We start from the raw sequence: 14,786 nt of genomic DNA, 5'->3' as shown, positions 1-14,786 counted from the left end.
TAAACTAGTCATGAATACACAACAGATTGGGGCCATTATGACTAAGGACATTTACACGAGAGACTATTTTCTGGGTGTATTAATCTCCGCCCTAACAGTCATAAAACTGCCCCAGCCTTCTGGGGCTCTCCCTGCTGCAAGAGTATGCGGCTGTGTGACAGCCCTAACCAGATCAATCATATGAGACCCGTGAACAGGGCCCCCCATGGCCACCATTGTCTAATAATTGTCTGATAAAAAAAAACACTCTTCCCACAATTAGAGGGCCCTGACTAAATACATGAAAATGGGTGCTGCAGTCTAAAATCCACTGTTCAATACCCGTAGGGCAAGGATGCAAGGTCTGGTCTCAGGACACGTTTATCATACACGACTTTCAGTGTCTTTTGCAGTGTTCTCATTTCTAAGTGCCAGTCAAGCTTAACACGTACTATCCCCGGTTGCCGCAGTGTAATGTCTTTTATTTCACAATTTCACCAGCCTCCTTATCCGCATAGTCAAGTATCAAATCTTTTAGGCTATCGAAATTAATTTTCTCACTATTAGCCGCGTTTAATTTGATTCCCTTGATTCCCTTTACCTTGATACAAGCTTTCCCTCCTGACCTATATCCATAGGATTTAGGTCCTGTAGCAACAAACTCTGTAATGTGTTGACCTGGAGGCAGCTCACTTGTCAATTGCCCCAGATAATCTCCTAATTCGGGGTCCCACTGGTTTGACCTGCTTACATAAATGATTGAATCAGTGTCATAATATCAATAAAATCACAAGACAAGACCTCGTGGTATGGGGCAAACACATATTTAAATAATTAGTTGGGGTCTCTCACAATACTGGTGTTTTGTAAATCGGGTCGCTGTCCACATTTTCCCCATAAAGAATTCAAAAACAGTTTTGAAATCTATCTTTTGGCCGGATTCTTAGTAATGTTGTAATGGTCCAAGTGTACCCCCTCTCTGTCATAATACTCTCTGATGTAACGTTCACGGTCTGTGTCATTCTTGCACCACTCGGGGTAGCCTGAAGCTTCTTGTTTGCCTTTTAGATGTAAGCTCTCAGGAGGGAAAGCTTTTAATATAGTCAGAGAACAGAGTGTTGGTCGAGTACTTAAAGTGCCAGATCTCGTATAGTTCAGCTATTCTGTAACCCATGTCTATAGCAGCCAGCAGCTCTGGTGTGCACCAGACACCTGTAAGCGCTCTCTCCTCGTCGCTGTGTGTGCAGGGAGAGCCCTGCTTTGTTTTGGCACACGTCTGACAGAGCATAAAGAAAAGTTTTTTTTCCAAATCTGGTCAGTAGCACAGTGAAAAAAAACCTTCTAGGAGGGTAAACTTTGACTTTTGCGAGGCCAAAGTAATTTTGTAAATCTTCATAGCCCTCACATACACCGATCAGTCATATCATTATGATCACTGACAGGTGAAGTGAATAACACTGATAATCTCGTTATCATGGCACCTGTCAGTGGTTGGGATATATTAGGCAGCAAGTGAACATTTTGTCCTCAAAGTTGATGTGTTAGAAGCAGGAAAAAAGGGCAAGCATAAGGATCTGAGCGACTTTGACAAGGGCCAAATTGTAATGGCTAGACGACTGGGTCAGAGCATCTCCAAAACTGCAGCTCTTGTGGGGTGTTCCCGGTCTGCAGTGGTCAGTACTTATCAAAAGTGGTCCAAGGAAGGAAAAGCGGTGAACCGGTGACAGGGTCATGGGCGGCCAAGGCTCATTGATGCACATGGGGAGCGAAGGCTGGCCCGTGTGGTCCGATCCAACAGACGAGCTACTGTAGCTCAAATTGCTGAAAAAGTGAATGCTGGTTCTGATAGAAAGGTGTCAGAACACACAGTGCATCGCAGTTTGTTGCGTATGGGGCTGCGTAGCCACAGACCAGTCAGGGTGCCCATGCTGACCCCCGTCCACTGCCGAAAGCGCCTACAATGGGCACGTGAGCATCAGAACTGGACCACAGAGCAATGGAAGAAGGTGGCCTGGTCTGATGATGAGTCTGATGATGATGACAAGGACACTGAGGATGAAAACAACACCTCTGAACAACGATGGGGGAGTTGGGCAAAAAGAGAGGTAACTATAAAGGTCCTAGAACCTTCTATAGTCATGCACTTATTTACTTAGACTCATTTCAGTTTTAAGTGTTTTTTTTTTCTCTTCATTAGAATAATGGAGGCCCTGACACCAGTGATATTGATTCCTGTCAGGTCTTTAAGACCCCAAACAAGACTGAACATTGACTGCTTCTGTTCTTGCTAGAAACAACAAGAATTTTGATTCAGACAGTGAAGGTGTGAGAATAATTGTAAAAACCATGATGAGCATGTAGGACTGGTGATGACACATACTGTAAAGGCCAGTGTCGCTCTCGTGTTAAAACATTGTATAGGCCGTGAATTATTTGATAAATATGAGGACTGTCTGATAGGCGATCCCAGCCAACTACATCACATCTGTCTAACTTTAGATCATGAGCAAGGGAGTGTCTGGAGTAGTGTAGCTCTTATATGCGACAAAATAAGTGTCACACGTTTGCTTAATGTTGTGTTATGTGTTGCTGGTACCCTACGTGTAATGAGCATCACCAGGCAGACTGAGAAAGAAGTGAAAACTCTTTTGCATAGCCTAGAAACATGCACTCTACCTTCAAGATGGTTTAGTGACTTGTTAGAAAGTGTGGATGAGAAAGTAATGCAAATAGTTGAGAAGGTTGTAAATAACCAGGCTTATGTGTTTTACAAACATAAAATAATGTTTGTGTCAGCTCTGCTTTTCTGTACAATAACACATTATATTTTCATTCCTATATTTTTTAAGAGAAAGAAAACCCCGGGGACCTTGGGATTACGCTTATCTTGAAGATGTCATCCTCACTCTAATAGCTCACAAGTTTGGTGATTTGTATGATACTGGTAACTCTAATGTGAAATCACTAGTTGAGGATGTTGAGAAGACAGTGGAGGCCCTCCCCAATGTGCTCAAGAGAATGCTGTATAAAGAGTCACAGCCTGGTGAATCTGCTTTCACAGCTGTCCAAAAAGTTCTGCACAGTTCTTTTGGAAATTCTATACCTTTCATGACCAATCCCAATTTCTACACTGTTCTAGACAGAATACCCATGATCAGTGTCACTGCCCTGGCCAATAAACAAGTAGAGGGAGTAGCTAGTGCAGTACAGTTCAGTTGTTTCTTTCTGGCTGCTGTAGGTGTTGGGGAGGGGAGATCATTGGTCATCCGTGTCAGTATCTAATCTTGCCGTCTACTTCTGATCTGATATCTTGTTGTCATTTTTAGAGCCGTCACAATAAAAGACTGACATTGATACATATTTTACCGAGTCTCATTTTTGAATGTCTATACCTTTCTTTTTCTTTTCTTTTCTTTTCCTAACACTATACCATCCCAAACCTAATCATAAAACATATAACCTAAAACAAATAATAAGTTTAACCTCTTAAATATTTTCACACACACACACGAACAGTGTGAGGTAGAGGTGACCTGTGCCCTTACCAAAATGGCTGTCATCCTAAAAAGATGGCTGACTGGAGAGGGTCAAAGGGTAACCCCGGGGGCTGGTTGGAAGGAGAGGGTTCTGGTTCAAAGTGGGACTTCCTGTCCATGGGCACCGGGGGTAAGGCAGGACTTCCAGCTGTCACTTTGACATTAAGTCATATTTTCACTACTTAGGTCAATTAAGGATTCAATTAAACAATTAAGACCTCAGTTGGAACAACAAACAGCAGGGCAGGGGGTCCTCCAGGACCAGTTTGAAAGTTTTGAATATAAGAGATCTCATCAAATCTTCTGAATTAAAGCAAATTTTATCATTGGACTTTTGTTTGTTCTATAACTTTAAATCAGGAAGGTTGCTCTGAGAATCAATCATCTGACATCCCCTGTACTTTATATATTGAAATTGATCTATTTTACATCCATGAGGCTTAGATTGCCTGTTACCTTGGTTCTTTTTCAGCCATTCGCACTATCCTTCTGTTTCATTCTGGGGTCAATTTTCCTCTTGTGGTCAACCAGGGAGGTTGGCTACAGTTCCACTGACCTTGTGGTGCACACAAAGATACCAAACGGCACAATGCCTACTTTCCTCCATTTAAATGGGCTGAATGAATGACGATTGATTACAAGATTGCAGACATGTGTGATGCTAATTAAAGAAACAAATTAATTTGGAATATCACTATAATCCAATTATTTATTATCTTTTCTAAGGGGTACCAACAAATGTGTCCAGGCCATTTTATAATATCTTTGTAGAATGACCAATAATTCATCTCTTTTCACAGCTTCTTTGCTTCATTCTATGACAAACCAAAGGCATGTGAGTATACATGATGCAACAGCTTTCATCACTTTTCACAAGGAATTAAGAGCTGTAAGGGTCCCAATACATTTGCGCAGATATGTATATATATATATATGTCATTTCAAAACGTGACACAAATAAACCAATGACTGTTTGACTAAAAGTCTGTTCACTTTGGAAAAACATTTGGAGAAGTTAGATTACATTCCACTGCCACACAGAGAGCGGTTTTATTTCAGTTCAGTGCTTTTCTACAGATGTCTAAACTGCTCACATACACTTTATAATTCTTCTGTGGCAGAAATTAATCTATTTCATCAATTATATTAACAGGAAAGAAACAGCTTGCTAGCATAGTGTATTTTTGTAATAGGGAACTTTGAAATAATACGTCTTCGAAGTGTGGACAGTTAATGTACCTTTACAATTAGTTGCTCTGTTAACTATTAAATAACATGCAACCTTAAATTATTTAAAATAAAAATCAGACCACAGGTGCCAATGTTGTTTAATGAGACTAAAAATGTACTTTATTGTTCAATATTGAAAGCCCATCTGAGGAAGGTTTGGACCAAAATGGCACGATATTTAAAGTGCATTAATTGATCATACTGGAGTGTGTCATTCCACTCTGCAGCATGGTTTAATTTAATATACCTTAAATGGTTCTATATCCCTCTGTTCATATATACGAGTGCAATTAATTATTTGTAATTGTTATATATGGAAAATCTGAAAAAGAGAACCCGCACACTCAGCACAGCTCCAGAGTAAAAAAGGTATTAATTTATCCCACACCTCAAGGCTTTCAAAAAGTCAGCATTTTGATCATAAGAGATCTCATGAAATCTTATTTTATGATCAGACTTATGCAGCCAGTAGACAAGTTTGTTCTATAACTTTAAAATCAGGAAGGTTGCTCTGAATCTCTTGCTGGTTCGAATAGAAACTATGATCGAGGTCACTGTAGCTAGGATTTCCCACATTTGGCACACAGATAGTTCTCGACGGGCTACACATTTTGTTTTTCTTATTGCATAAAAGCAAAATTACACAAATTATGTTCTATAATGCAGAATTGACCGAAATTGACTGGGGGCTACTGGAAGGAAATAGGCAAGATGTGGATACCGCTGCCGTTATTAAAAAGGGAGATGGCAGTGTCTGTTACAGTGTCTTTCATGGCCATGTTCACAGACCTGGATTAGCACTAGTCTAGGACTCCTGTACCTACAATGACACTGGAGTCCACGATTAGTGCTAATGTGGGTCTGCGATACTCACCCTTACAGTGACTGAGGGAGACTAGCTTTCATTTATAGGGTCACGAAGAACATCTTGTTTCTAAACTGACTTTAGAGACTTGTAATGATACTGTAGATGACTGTATTTCTGTCACAAGGACAATGATCTGAAGAAAAAGATTCAAATTTCAGCTTTGAAGTTCTTTATATTGTTGGAAAATAGTCAACTTTATAAAGAATACAACTAGAACAAGTATGTTTAAGGTACCTTAAAGAGTATAAGTGGTAAGCCCCTAACAAGCACAAATCACTTAAATAATAGTGCAACACAAGAAAAAGTTAAATTGTATTGTAAGGGGCGGTTGGCAACCCTAATACCGACTCATACTTCAAATAAACTATATCCTTCATTTATTTTGACGTCACTGGTTTATGAACCTCAATCTGCCATTGTGACGTCACTGCCTTGTGCGATGCTCTGCATTCTGTGGCCGAATGCTCAGTGTTGTGTGTTAGTGGCTTTGAGGTAAAACCTGATGAGATATACTGAGCTATAATACAAAAATATGTTGTTTGACAGGATTTTTTAAACAACGGAGGGGAAATTAAATAAAAAGAGAAAGTTTTAAATCAAAACGAATTTAGCTAGATCTGTCAAATAGTTCCGTATGATAAAGATGTAGAGATTAACATCTCAGCGCATCTAGGTATCTGCTGATCCATACACATGTAAACTCAAAATATAAACTGTGTAATAAAGTGTATATATCAAGTTTAACACATGAGATGGTGTGTGTGAGAGTGGGGTGTACTTTACCATGGTACAGTTTAGATCTGTAATGTATGCATATAATAGTTTGTCACCCCAAATCTGACCCTATATCCTTCTCCCTAAAGAAAGTGAGAGATATTTGAAGAATCAGCAGATATTGACTGATAAGCAGACATGGATCGCAGTCCTGTCGACTTGCTGCTAGAAGACCCAGACGGCAGCTCCTGGGTCCCGACAGCTCCTCCCGACTCTCCAAGTGCCGGACGCAGCCGGACCCCGGCCGGTGTCACTGCGCCAGCGCCGAGGTAGGGCCCCTCCCTGCACAATGGACAGCAATGCTGTGCAATGTGTTACTCTCGTCCCATCTTCCCAGTGCACACAGCAAATGGGGAGATTGACAATGTACACGACAATGCATATGCAGCGAGATAGTTGTCATTCCCTATGAAGGCCACTTGGTGTTGCTATCGACAAGAATAAGCAAACAGGATTTTGATGGAATTCAATTGAAGACAATAATAACTCTGTTACATATACTTCATTATAATGACATGGATGAAGCAGGAAAAAAATATATAACTCAACATATGTACTTCTAATTAGGTAACAGGTACCAATATTCCAGAGTCTCTTATTAGCTGATATACAGCCTGTAAAATGTCTCAAACTGCTATGCAATGGGAGTCTAATCTCTCCCCTGCTGTCACAGTCTCTGTTGATTGTTTGTTTGCTAAAGCCAGGGGATGATATGAGCAAAATGTCTCTCAAAGGACAGCCTAATGAATTAACTTATTATTATTATTATTATTATTATTATTATTATTATTTGCAGGCGCAAGCGGCGGCACAATGGAGAGATGCGGGAGAAAGAACGCGCGAGTGTAGGAGGGACAGTGGGGCGTGCAGCTCTGCGTTGGCTGCCAGCCCCTCCACCTCAGCTGCAGAGGGGACTCCCTCCTACGCCTCTTCCTCCTCTTCCTCCTCCTCCTCCTCCTCCACAGCCCCTTCATGGGGAGCCATGGCTGGACATGGCAGTGGACAGGAGCTGGGGATCCTAGAGCGATACCTCCTGCCCTTTGCTAAGGAGAGGACAGAGAGGAGCCGCGTCTGCAACGTGAGAGGACGGTTTCCACGCCCCCCGTGCCGGCGGCCGACCCCTCTAGCTCTGCCTCCTCCTCGTCCTCCTCCCCAGGGAGTGTGGCCCCTTCAGGGGGAGCCATGGCTGGGGAAGGCAGTGGACAGGAGCTGGGCTTCCTGAAGCGCTTCCTCATGCCCTTCGGTGAGCAATACCAAACGCTCCTCAATACACATAAGTGATCTGTTAGATGAAGTTCAGTGTGATTGAGAGGACATCTGTCCTGTGCTGTGGTCCCACGTCAGCTCCAGATGCTTTATAAAGAAGGGACACACTGTTTTATGAAGTGTTATTTATAGTTCACCCTTGTCTTATGGGTCATTTCAGATTATATTTGGTATCTGTCCTGTTGTTTATTGATCCTTCCTTAGATATAGATGTGTGTGTCCTGCTTTTGACTGTCTGGTTAATATTACTGCAGTGAAATCCATGATCTGAAGTGCTTTAAACCAGGCTTTGTGCTCTTGCTCCTGCCCAGGCCGGCCTGCAGATCTGATGTGTGCCTTTGAAGAGCAGGGCTTCCACTCTGAGGTAATGGCACGAGGCATCCTCTCCGTACACGGCTGCCATGGTACCTTCCAATGTGAGAAACACCAAACAAAAAGAAATAAGGAGGCCACGGTTAAACCTCTCTTTCTCTCTCCCTCTCTCAGGCACTCTCTCCAGCGCTCACTAAGACACAGATCGATTGTCTGCCCACCAAGGCCTTCGATCTGGCGCACTGCGGAGGGAAGACAGCGTGAGTTGGCCTCCTGCAGGATATTCCTGCGTTAGAACATGTCCAACTCACCTTGGGTGTGCAGACGCAGTGAAGTCTAATGAAACTCACTTCACAGTTTAGCAGTCTAATATTCTGGGATGTCTATATACACACTTATCGCCAGTATGTGTTAATAAGCAGTTTTGGTCCCTTGACTGTTGTTGTGTTTTAGGTGTCAGATCTGCCTCACAGAATACACTGAGGGTGAGGAGCTCTGCACCCTGCCCTGTCTTCAGGACTATCACGGGCAGTGTGTCGATCACTGGCTACAGGTGAGCCCTCACTGCACTCCTAACTGGATCATTTATTTACATTCTTCTCACATCAACCACCATTAGTAATGAGCGATATTGACAGTGATGTGAAGAACACATCAGTTCCATGATCAAGCGTTTAATTCAGCAGATCTATTTGAATGCCATCTAGTCACTGGAGTTTCACTGAGACGCTCTGAAGTTCATTCTAGTGCATTTTGAATCCTGTTTCTTTTGTTTTCATGTTTCTCCTCCAGGAAAACACCTCTTGTCCCATCTGTAGGTGGGATGTAAAAATGATGTTCCAGTGATCGGTGGTGCGGAGCCTGACGCATGTCCTGCCTGGTGCTGGTGAGTTGTTAATTACCTCGTTAATCTATTAAGTAAATTGGTGAGGGGACATAAGGCAAGAGAAGGGAGACGGGAGGTTCAGGAGAAGGGGAGTGGAGAGGGAACAGTCGTCCAATAAAGCAGAGAGAGTCATTTGTCCCGGATTAGTTTGTCCTGCTCTGAGTGCAGGGGAGGGCAGATATTTGTTTTTTATTGATACTGTAGCTCAATCTCCCTATTGAGTAAATATTTTTTAATCAGATTGCTCCAGGTAGTAGTCTTAGGTGTTGCAGAGACACTACCTGCCCTCACACAGTCACCAATCATCTGTCCCATGAGTTATATCAGCCTGTTAGTGGCGAGGGACAGATTCGAGGGACATTTGAATCGCCTAAAGCCATGTTATAGGAATTGTGTTTCTCAAAGCCCAGTATGCAGGAATGACCGACCCCAGAACTTCCAGGCTACGAAAGCAAGAGGCAGAGGTGCTTTCGGCATCCCCTACGAGGGCTGATGGGTCCAGCCGTGGAGAGGGGAGTAGACGAGGCAGCCGGACCCCATTTCTGCGCTCTGAAGAGTCAGAGGGCCAGCAGCGACACTCTCGAAGCGTCTACAGTCTATTGTCCTTGGGCGCCCTGGACTCGGCACGCACAATGACGAGCCCTGAACTGACAGCGAGGGCACGGGGACGGCAGGGACGGCCCTGGACGTTCTGCTGCCCTAGGCAAAAAGAAAAAATGCCTTCACATCCCCCAACGGGTGCTGACAGTGTTGTGTCCACGGTGCTAGCGGTGGGGGGGCAGATGGTGTTTCTTTCACGCTACCGCTGGGGGGTGCTGATGATGTTTCTCTCTTGCTAGTGGGGGTGGGAGGGCGGGGTGTTGACGTGTTTCCTTCGGGGGAGGGCTGACTATGTTCGTAAAAAAAAAAATTACAAACATCTTCATGCATTTGGGCGCCCCTATGGATGGACGCGCCCCTAGCATCTGCCCAATTCCGCCTGTGCCTTGGAAAAGGAGGGGGAACAATAAAATACTTGACTGAACATTGTATTGGTGGTAGAGTTCTTGCCTCAGAGTGTTTTCTATCCAGACCTCACTGGGAGATTAAAGGTGGGGCAGCGACGCGCTTCTCAACCTAGACGGCCGTCTGTTGTCAGAGAGGAGCGACACACAGGTTTCCCTCAGCCATGGGCCGCCCTGACCTCAGCTCTCCATGGATTGCCGGCTTCTGACACCAATCTGACAGCATACTGCTCCTCTTACATCAGTCTTTCAGCCTCTGTTCCTCTGCCTGGATTGATGTTTACAAAGCACCTAAAATAATACAAGTCTGATTACTGCAGGTAAAACTAGTTTAGTCCTCACTGTAATAACTTCACAAAACTCACCAACTGTAAATGTTAACCAGACTTCAAATGGAAGTATTTTTAAGAATTTAAACTGTCATAACTAACACTAAATTATTTCTGATCAAAACAGTTTATAGGTTTCCAGAAGATCACATTTCATCCTCATATGAAATCAATAAATTGTTAGTATTGACAGTATAAAACTGCTACAATTAAAATGCCAACAAAGTACAAAATATGTCAAATAGCAGTTTTGGACAGTTACCTCTATGAATTCCAACACTGATGCCAGCTCTGCAGGGTACTGGATGTTGGAGATGTAGTAGGATCAATCATCAGAGTGAGAACTTCCTGGAATGTACTAATGGTTTCCTTCACACCTCAGATAATACAGAATTTTAAATAACTCTCCACAAAACGTGGTGCAAGATGAGACTGGAAGACTCAATGCAGGTATTTCATCTCATACACAAGTGTCACTGGCCTCAAGAAACATCAGCCCATCATCATCGTGGAAGTATGCAAGGATAAGCAATACTGTCCCTGGAACTTCTGGTAACTTGCTTTGCACTGCTCTTTCAGCATTTTCCAGTAGTGCATTTACTTCAATTACCTTTTTATTTTGTCCATAACCAATACTTCTCATGCAGGCAACAACTCTCTTCCTTTTAGACGACAATGTCTCTGTCAGAGTGTCTTCCAAACGTATCCCCGTAAGTGCCTCGAAATGAGTAAGCACGCCTGTCGTCTCCAATAGGAAGGGCCATTCTCTCTTCAGGGTGTCAGCTGGCATGCATGGGAAGACATCCCTTATCTGGGAATAACGGGCACAACAGTCCCTCATAGCTGCACTTCTGTTTGCTGTACTGCTTGAAGAGGAGGAGCTTCATAAATCTGTCAGTGGAGATGAATGAACACCAGGAGTCAAAGCCTCACCTTTAAAATGTAAGAAATAGGCCAAATATTAATACACAAAATATACAAATCTGTGCATATGTAGGATCACTACAGTTTACACAGGGGGATACATGTATTCACTTCAAAAACTTTAAATAAACCTAAGGTGCATTTTACAGATTGATCTTTGAACAATTCATTTTGATATACTAAAACATAATAGAAAGAATAATTATCTTGGCTATGAACCACAACGACTGAATGATTAATAGGTTAATCTAGACATTACACAAAACAAAATGCAAAATAGACAAGGAAAGGGTTAGGCAAGGGCAGATAACACATTTGTTGTCTTAAAAGCATACTGTACTTATTTATTCCCTTCAGTGAAGGTCAAATAATGTGTAGGATGAATGCTGAAATATACAATTCCATTAGAAAGCACAATTGTCAAATTACGAGATAAAATCGGATATACATGACCATTCAAAGGTTTGGGGTCACTTAGAAATGTCCTTGCTTTCGAAAGAAAAGCACATTTTTTTGTCCATTAAAATAACATCAGATTGATCAGAAATACAGCGCAGACATTGTTAATGTTGTAAATGACTATTTTAACTGGAAACGGCTGATTTGTAATGGAATATCTACAAAGGCGTACAGGGGCCCATTATCAGCAACCATCAGTCCTGTGTTCCAATGGCACGTTGTGTTTCTAAATCCAAGTTTATAATTTTCAAAGGCTAACTGATCATTAGAAAAGCCTTTTGCAATTATGTTAGCACAGCTGGAAACTGTTGTGCTGATTAAAGAAGCAGTAAAACTGGCCTTCTTTAGACTAGTTGGGTATCTGGAACATCAGCAATATGGGTTCGATTACAGGCTCAAAATGGCGAGAAACAAAGAACTTTCTTCTGAAACTCGTCAGTCTATTCTTGTTCTGAGAAATGAAGGCTATTCCATGTGAGAAATTGCCAAGAAACTGAAGATCTCGTACAACGCTGTGTACCACTCCCTTCACAGAACAGCGCAGACTGGCTCAAACCAGAATAGGAAGAGGAGTGGGAGGCCCCGGTGCACAACTGAGCAAGAGGACAAATACATTAGCATGTGTAGTGTGAGAAACAGACGCCTCACAGGTCCTCAACTGGCAGCTTCATTAAATAGTCCCTGCAAAACACCAGTCTCAACATCAACAGTTAAGAGGCGACTCCGGGATGCTGGCCTTCTAGGCAGAGTTGCAAAGAAAAAGCCATATGGACTGGCCAATAAAAAGAAAAGATTAAGATGGGCACAAGAACACACACACCGGACAGAGGGAGATTGGAAAACAGTGTAATGGACAGACGAATCCAAGTTTGAGGTGCTCGGATCACAAAGAAGGACACTCATGAGACGCAGACCAAATGACAAGATGCTGGAGGAGGGCTTGACGCCATCTGTCCAGCATGGTGGAGGCAATGTGATGGTGGGGGTGCTTTGCTGGTATTACCAAATGGCCAAAATGGTATTACATATTCACATTAAAAAGCAATGCTGGAAATCTCTTTCTTCTAAAGACTTCACTTTCTTAACACAGCCCTACAGCAACACCAACAAGTGGCAACACAGATGCTTCGCCAACACTTGATTGCTTGTTAATATACAGCCTACATACCAGACACATGTCAACACGGACAGATACTTAATCGATTTTGTTTAATGAAATATAGACAAAAAACGCGCCAAACAACTTCCTCAAGTAAAAGTAGTCCTATAATACTCAGATAGTACACTTTCAGGATCACAGTTACGTGTCGCAAACCTGACTCACTCGGCAGCAGAAGCGACTCTTTGTTTTGAGTCTCAGTCCGCGATGCTGCGTTTTCTCGGCACAAAATGGCCGCCGGGGCCGAGCGGAGGCAGTGTGACAGTGCGGTGCGGCAGCAGAAAGTAGTGCCTCTGTTAACTCTACTTATGTTTATTTTGCTTTAATGTTCGCTTACATTATAGGCGGCACACACACGTGTATATTGGCATGTGTACATGTGTGTGCGTGTTTGTATGTGTGTATATAGTTGTGTGTGCTGTGAGAATGCCATTGCAAGCATCTCCTATTTTTCCCGCTTGTAGCGCATGGATATTACATCTGAAAGTTTGCTCGGAAATACAGGAAATAATAAAATACGAAATAAATAAATAAATCTTTAAATAAATGCAGTTAAAATGAAATGAATCGAAAGATATGTATTAATTAATTTCCTTTGTTCTTTTTCTTCTTTATTTCGTTATTTATTTATGTATATCCTATTTTATTTATTCTTAAATTGATTTCGTTATTTCCTTATTTATTTAGTTGTTTATTTATTTATGAATTTCTTATTTAATTTATTTCGTTATTAACTTATTTATGTATTTCCTACTTAATTTATTTACAATTTTATTTAATTCGTTATTTATTTATTTATTTATTTCCTATTTTAATTTTGGCACGGATTACCCTCCACAGCTGGTCAGTAGTTACTCTTCAAAGGAAAATAAAAAGTAATGTTTAAGTCTGTATTTTACCTTTCCTTTACGGTAAAACCAATAAAATAATAATAATAAACCGTATAGGTCTTTACCGTAACTTTAGTATTTTTGCAGTCAGATTAAATGTTTTAAAGGTTTTAAGGGGAATGACATGCATTTACTGGGTTAAACAAAATTATCAACACACTTGGTTGGATGCCTTTTCTGAAAAATATTGAATTAAATCAAGGCATCAGCTGATCATTTGAGTATGAATGTGCCTTGAGAGATGGAGTTGGATCACTTGCTTGCTTGCAATCTCACATACTCTCACTCACTATATAAGGAGATGCTGTTCAATGTCATATTGTGCTCTTGTGCATTTTAATGTGAGAGGCCATTTTGTGAACAGGTGGCAATGCTTTGTGTGATTCAAAGTCCCAAACACGCAAGGTTAAAACTTACAATAAATTATATATATATATTGGATGTTACATTTGTGTGTGTGTGTGTGTGTGTGTTTGTTTGATTGCCCAGTCTTCTCAGAATAACTTAATGCAACAGGTTCATTTTGTTATCTCAGCTAATGTAAAGACTTTTCAGAACTACGATTTTTAAGGCAACCAGGTCAACTTTATGGAAAGTTATTTCCACAAGCTCTTTGTAGTCGATAGAATTGTCACAATCCCTGTTGATTGTTTGTGCGCTAAAGGGGAAGATGTTTGTCGGGACTGCCTAATGAATTACTGCTCTTTTAATCATTTAATTATTGTTATAATAATGTATTATTATAAAGGCGGCACAATGGGGACGAGCGAATAAGTGTTTTGGAAGGATTTCTCAATCTGCTATAGCATCCTATACCATTCAGTACAAACAGGGACAGCAGCCTTCTTGTGTCATTGTGTGTCTGTGTGTCAAATATGTGAACTGGTTTCTACTGAGGTGTTGTATTGCATTAGCAGTAATGCCCTGTTTGTAACAACACAGACCAGTGCAGATAACAGATTCACCAGCAGCAGCAATGGATAGTTTCATCTCGATGTCTGGTCAGGCTGCCGTTAAAACAATACGCAACCTCCACCTCCTCGTCCTCCTCCCCAGGGAGTGTGGCCCCTTCAGGGGCAGCCATGGCTGGGGAAGGCAGTGGACAGGAGCTGGGCTTCCTGAAGCGCTTCCTCATGCCCTTTGGTGAGCAATACCAAACGCTCCTCAATA

At 41.9% G+C, this 14,786-nt stretch overlaps 1 protein-coding gene across 1 annotated transcript; it reads left to right on the top strand.

Moving 5' to 3' along the window:
• Positions 1-6,525: 6,525 nt before the first annotated feature.
• LOC136718971 (E3 ubiquitin-protein ligase RLIM-like) lies at positions 6,526-8,811 on the top strand. The gene is made up of 7 exons (XM_066696782.1): positions 6,526-6,656; positions 7,276-7,460; positions 7,544-7,630; positions 7,965-8,017; positions 8,140-8,225; positions 8,419-8,518; positions 8,758-8,811. Exons 1-7 carry the CDS (start codon positions 6,526-6,528, stop codon positions 8,809-8,811), a joined length of 696 nt encoding a protein of 231 aa, XP_066552879.1.
• The last annotated feature ends 5,975 nt before the right edge of the window (positions 8,812-14,786 follow it).

The sequence above is a fragment of the Amia ocellicauda genome, chromosome 23, assembly GCF_036373705.1.
Source record: "Amia ocellicauda isolate fAmiCal2 chromosome 23, fAmiCal2.hap1, whole genome shotgun sequence".
NCBI lineage: Eukaryota > Metazoa > Chordata > Actinopteri > Amiiformes > Amiidae > Amia > Amia ocellicauda.
The sequence above is the reverse complement of the archived record's forward strand: the minus strand, read 5'-3'. Positions and strand labels throughout refer to the sequence as shown.

What these genes read in the sequence shown, in the direction of transcription:
- LOC136718971 (XM_066696782.1), top strand. Translation starts at nt 6,526, where the DNA reads ATGGATCGCAGTCCTGTCGACTTGCTGCTAGAAGACCCAGACGGCAGC. An exon ending in GTCACTGCGCCAGCGCCGAG is followed by an intron (nt 6,657 to 7,275) that starts GTAGGGCCCCTC and finishes GTTGGCTGCCAG; the next exon opens with CCCCTCCACCTCAGCTGCAG. An exon ending in GTGTCGATCACTGGCTACAG is followed by an intron (nt 8,519 to 8,757) that starts GTGAGCCCTCAC and finishes TTTCTCCTCCAG; the next exon opens with GAAAACACCTCTTGTCCCAT.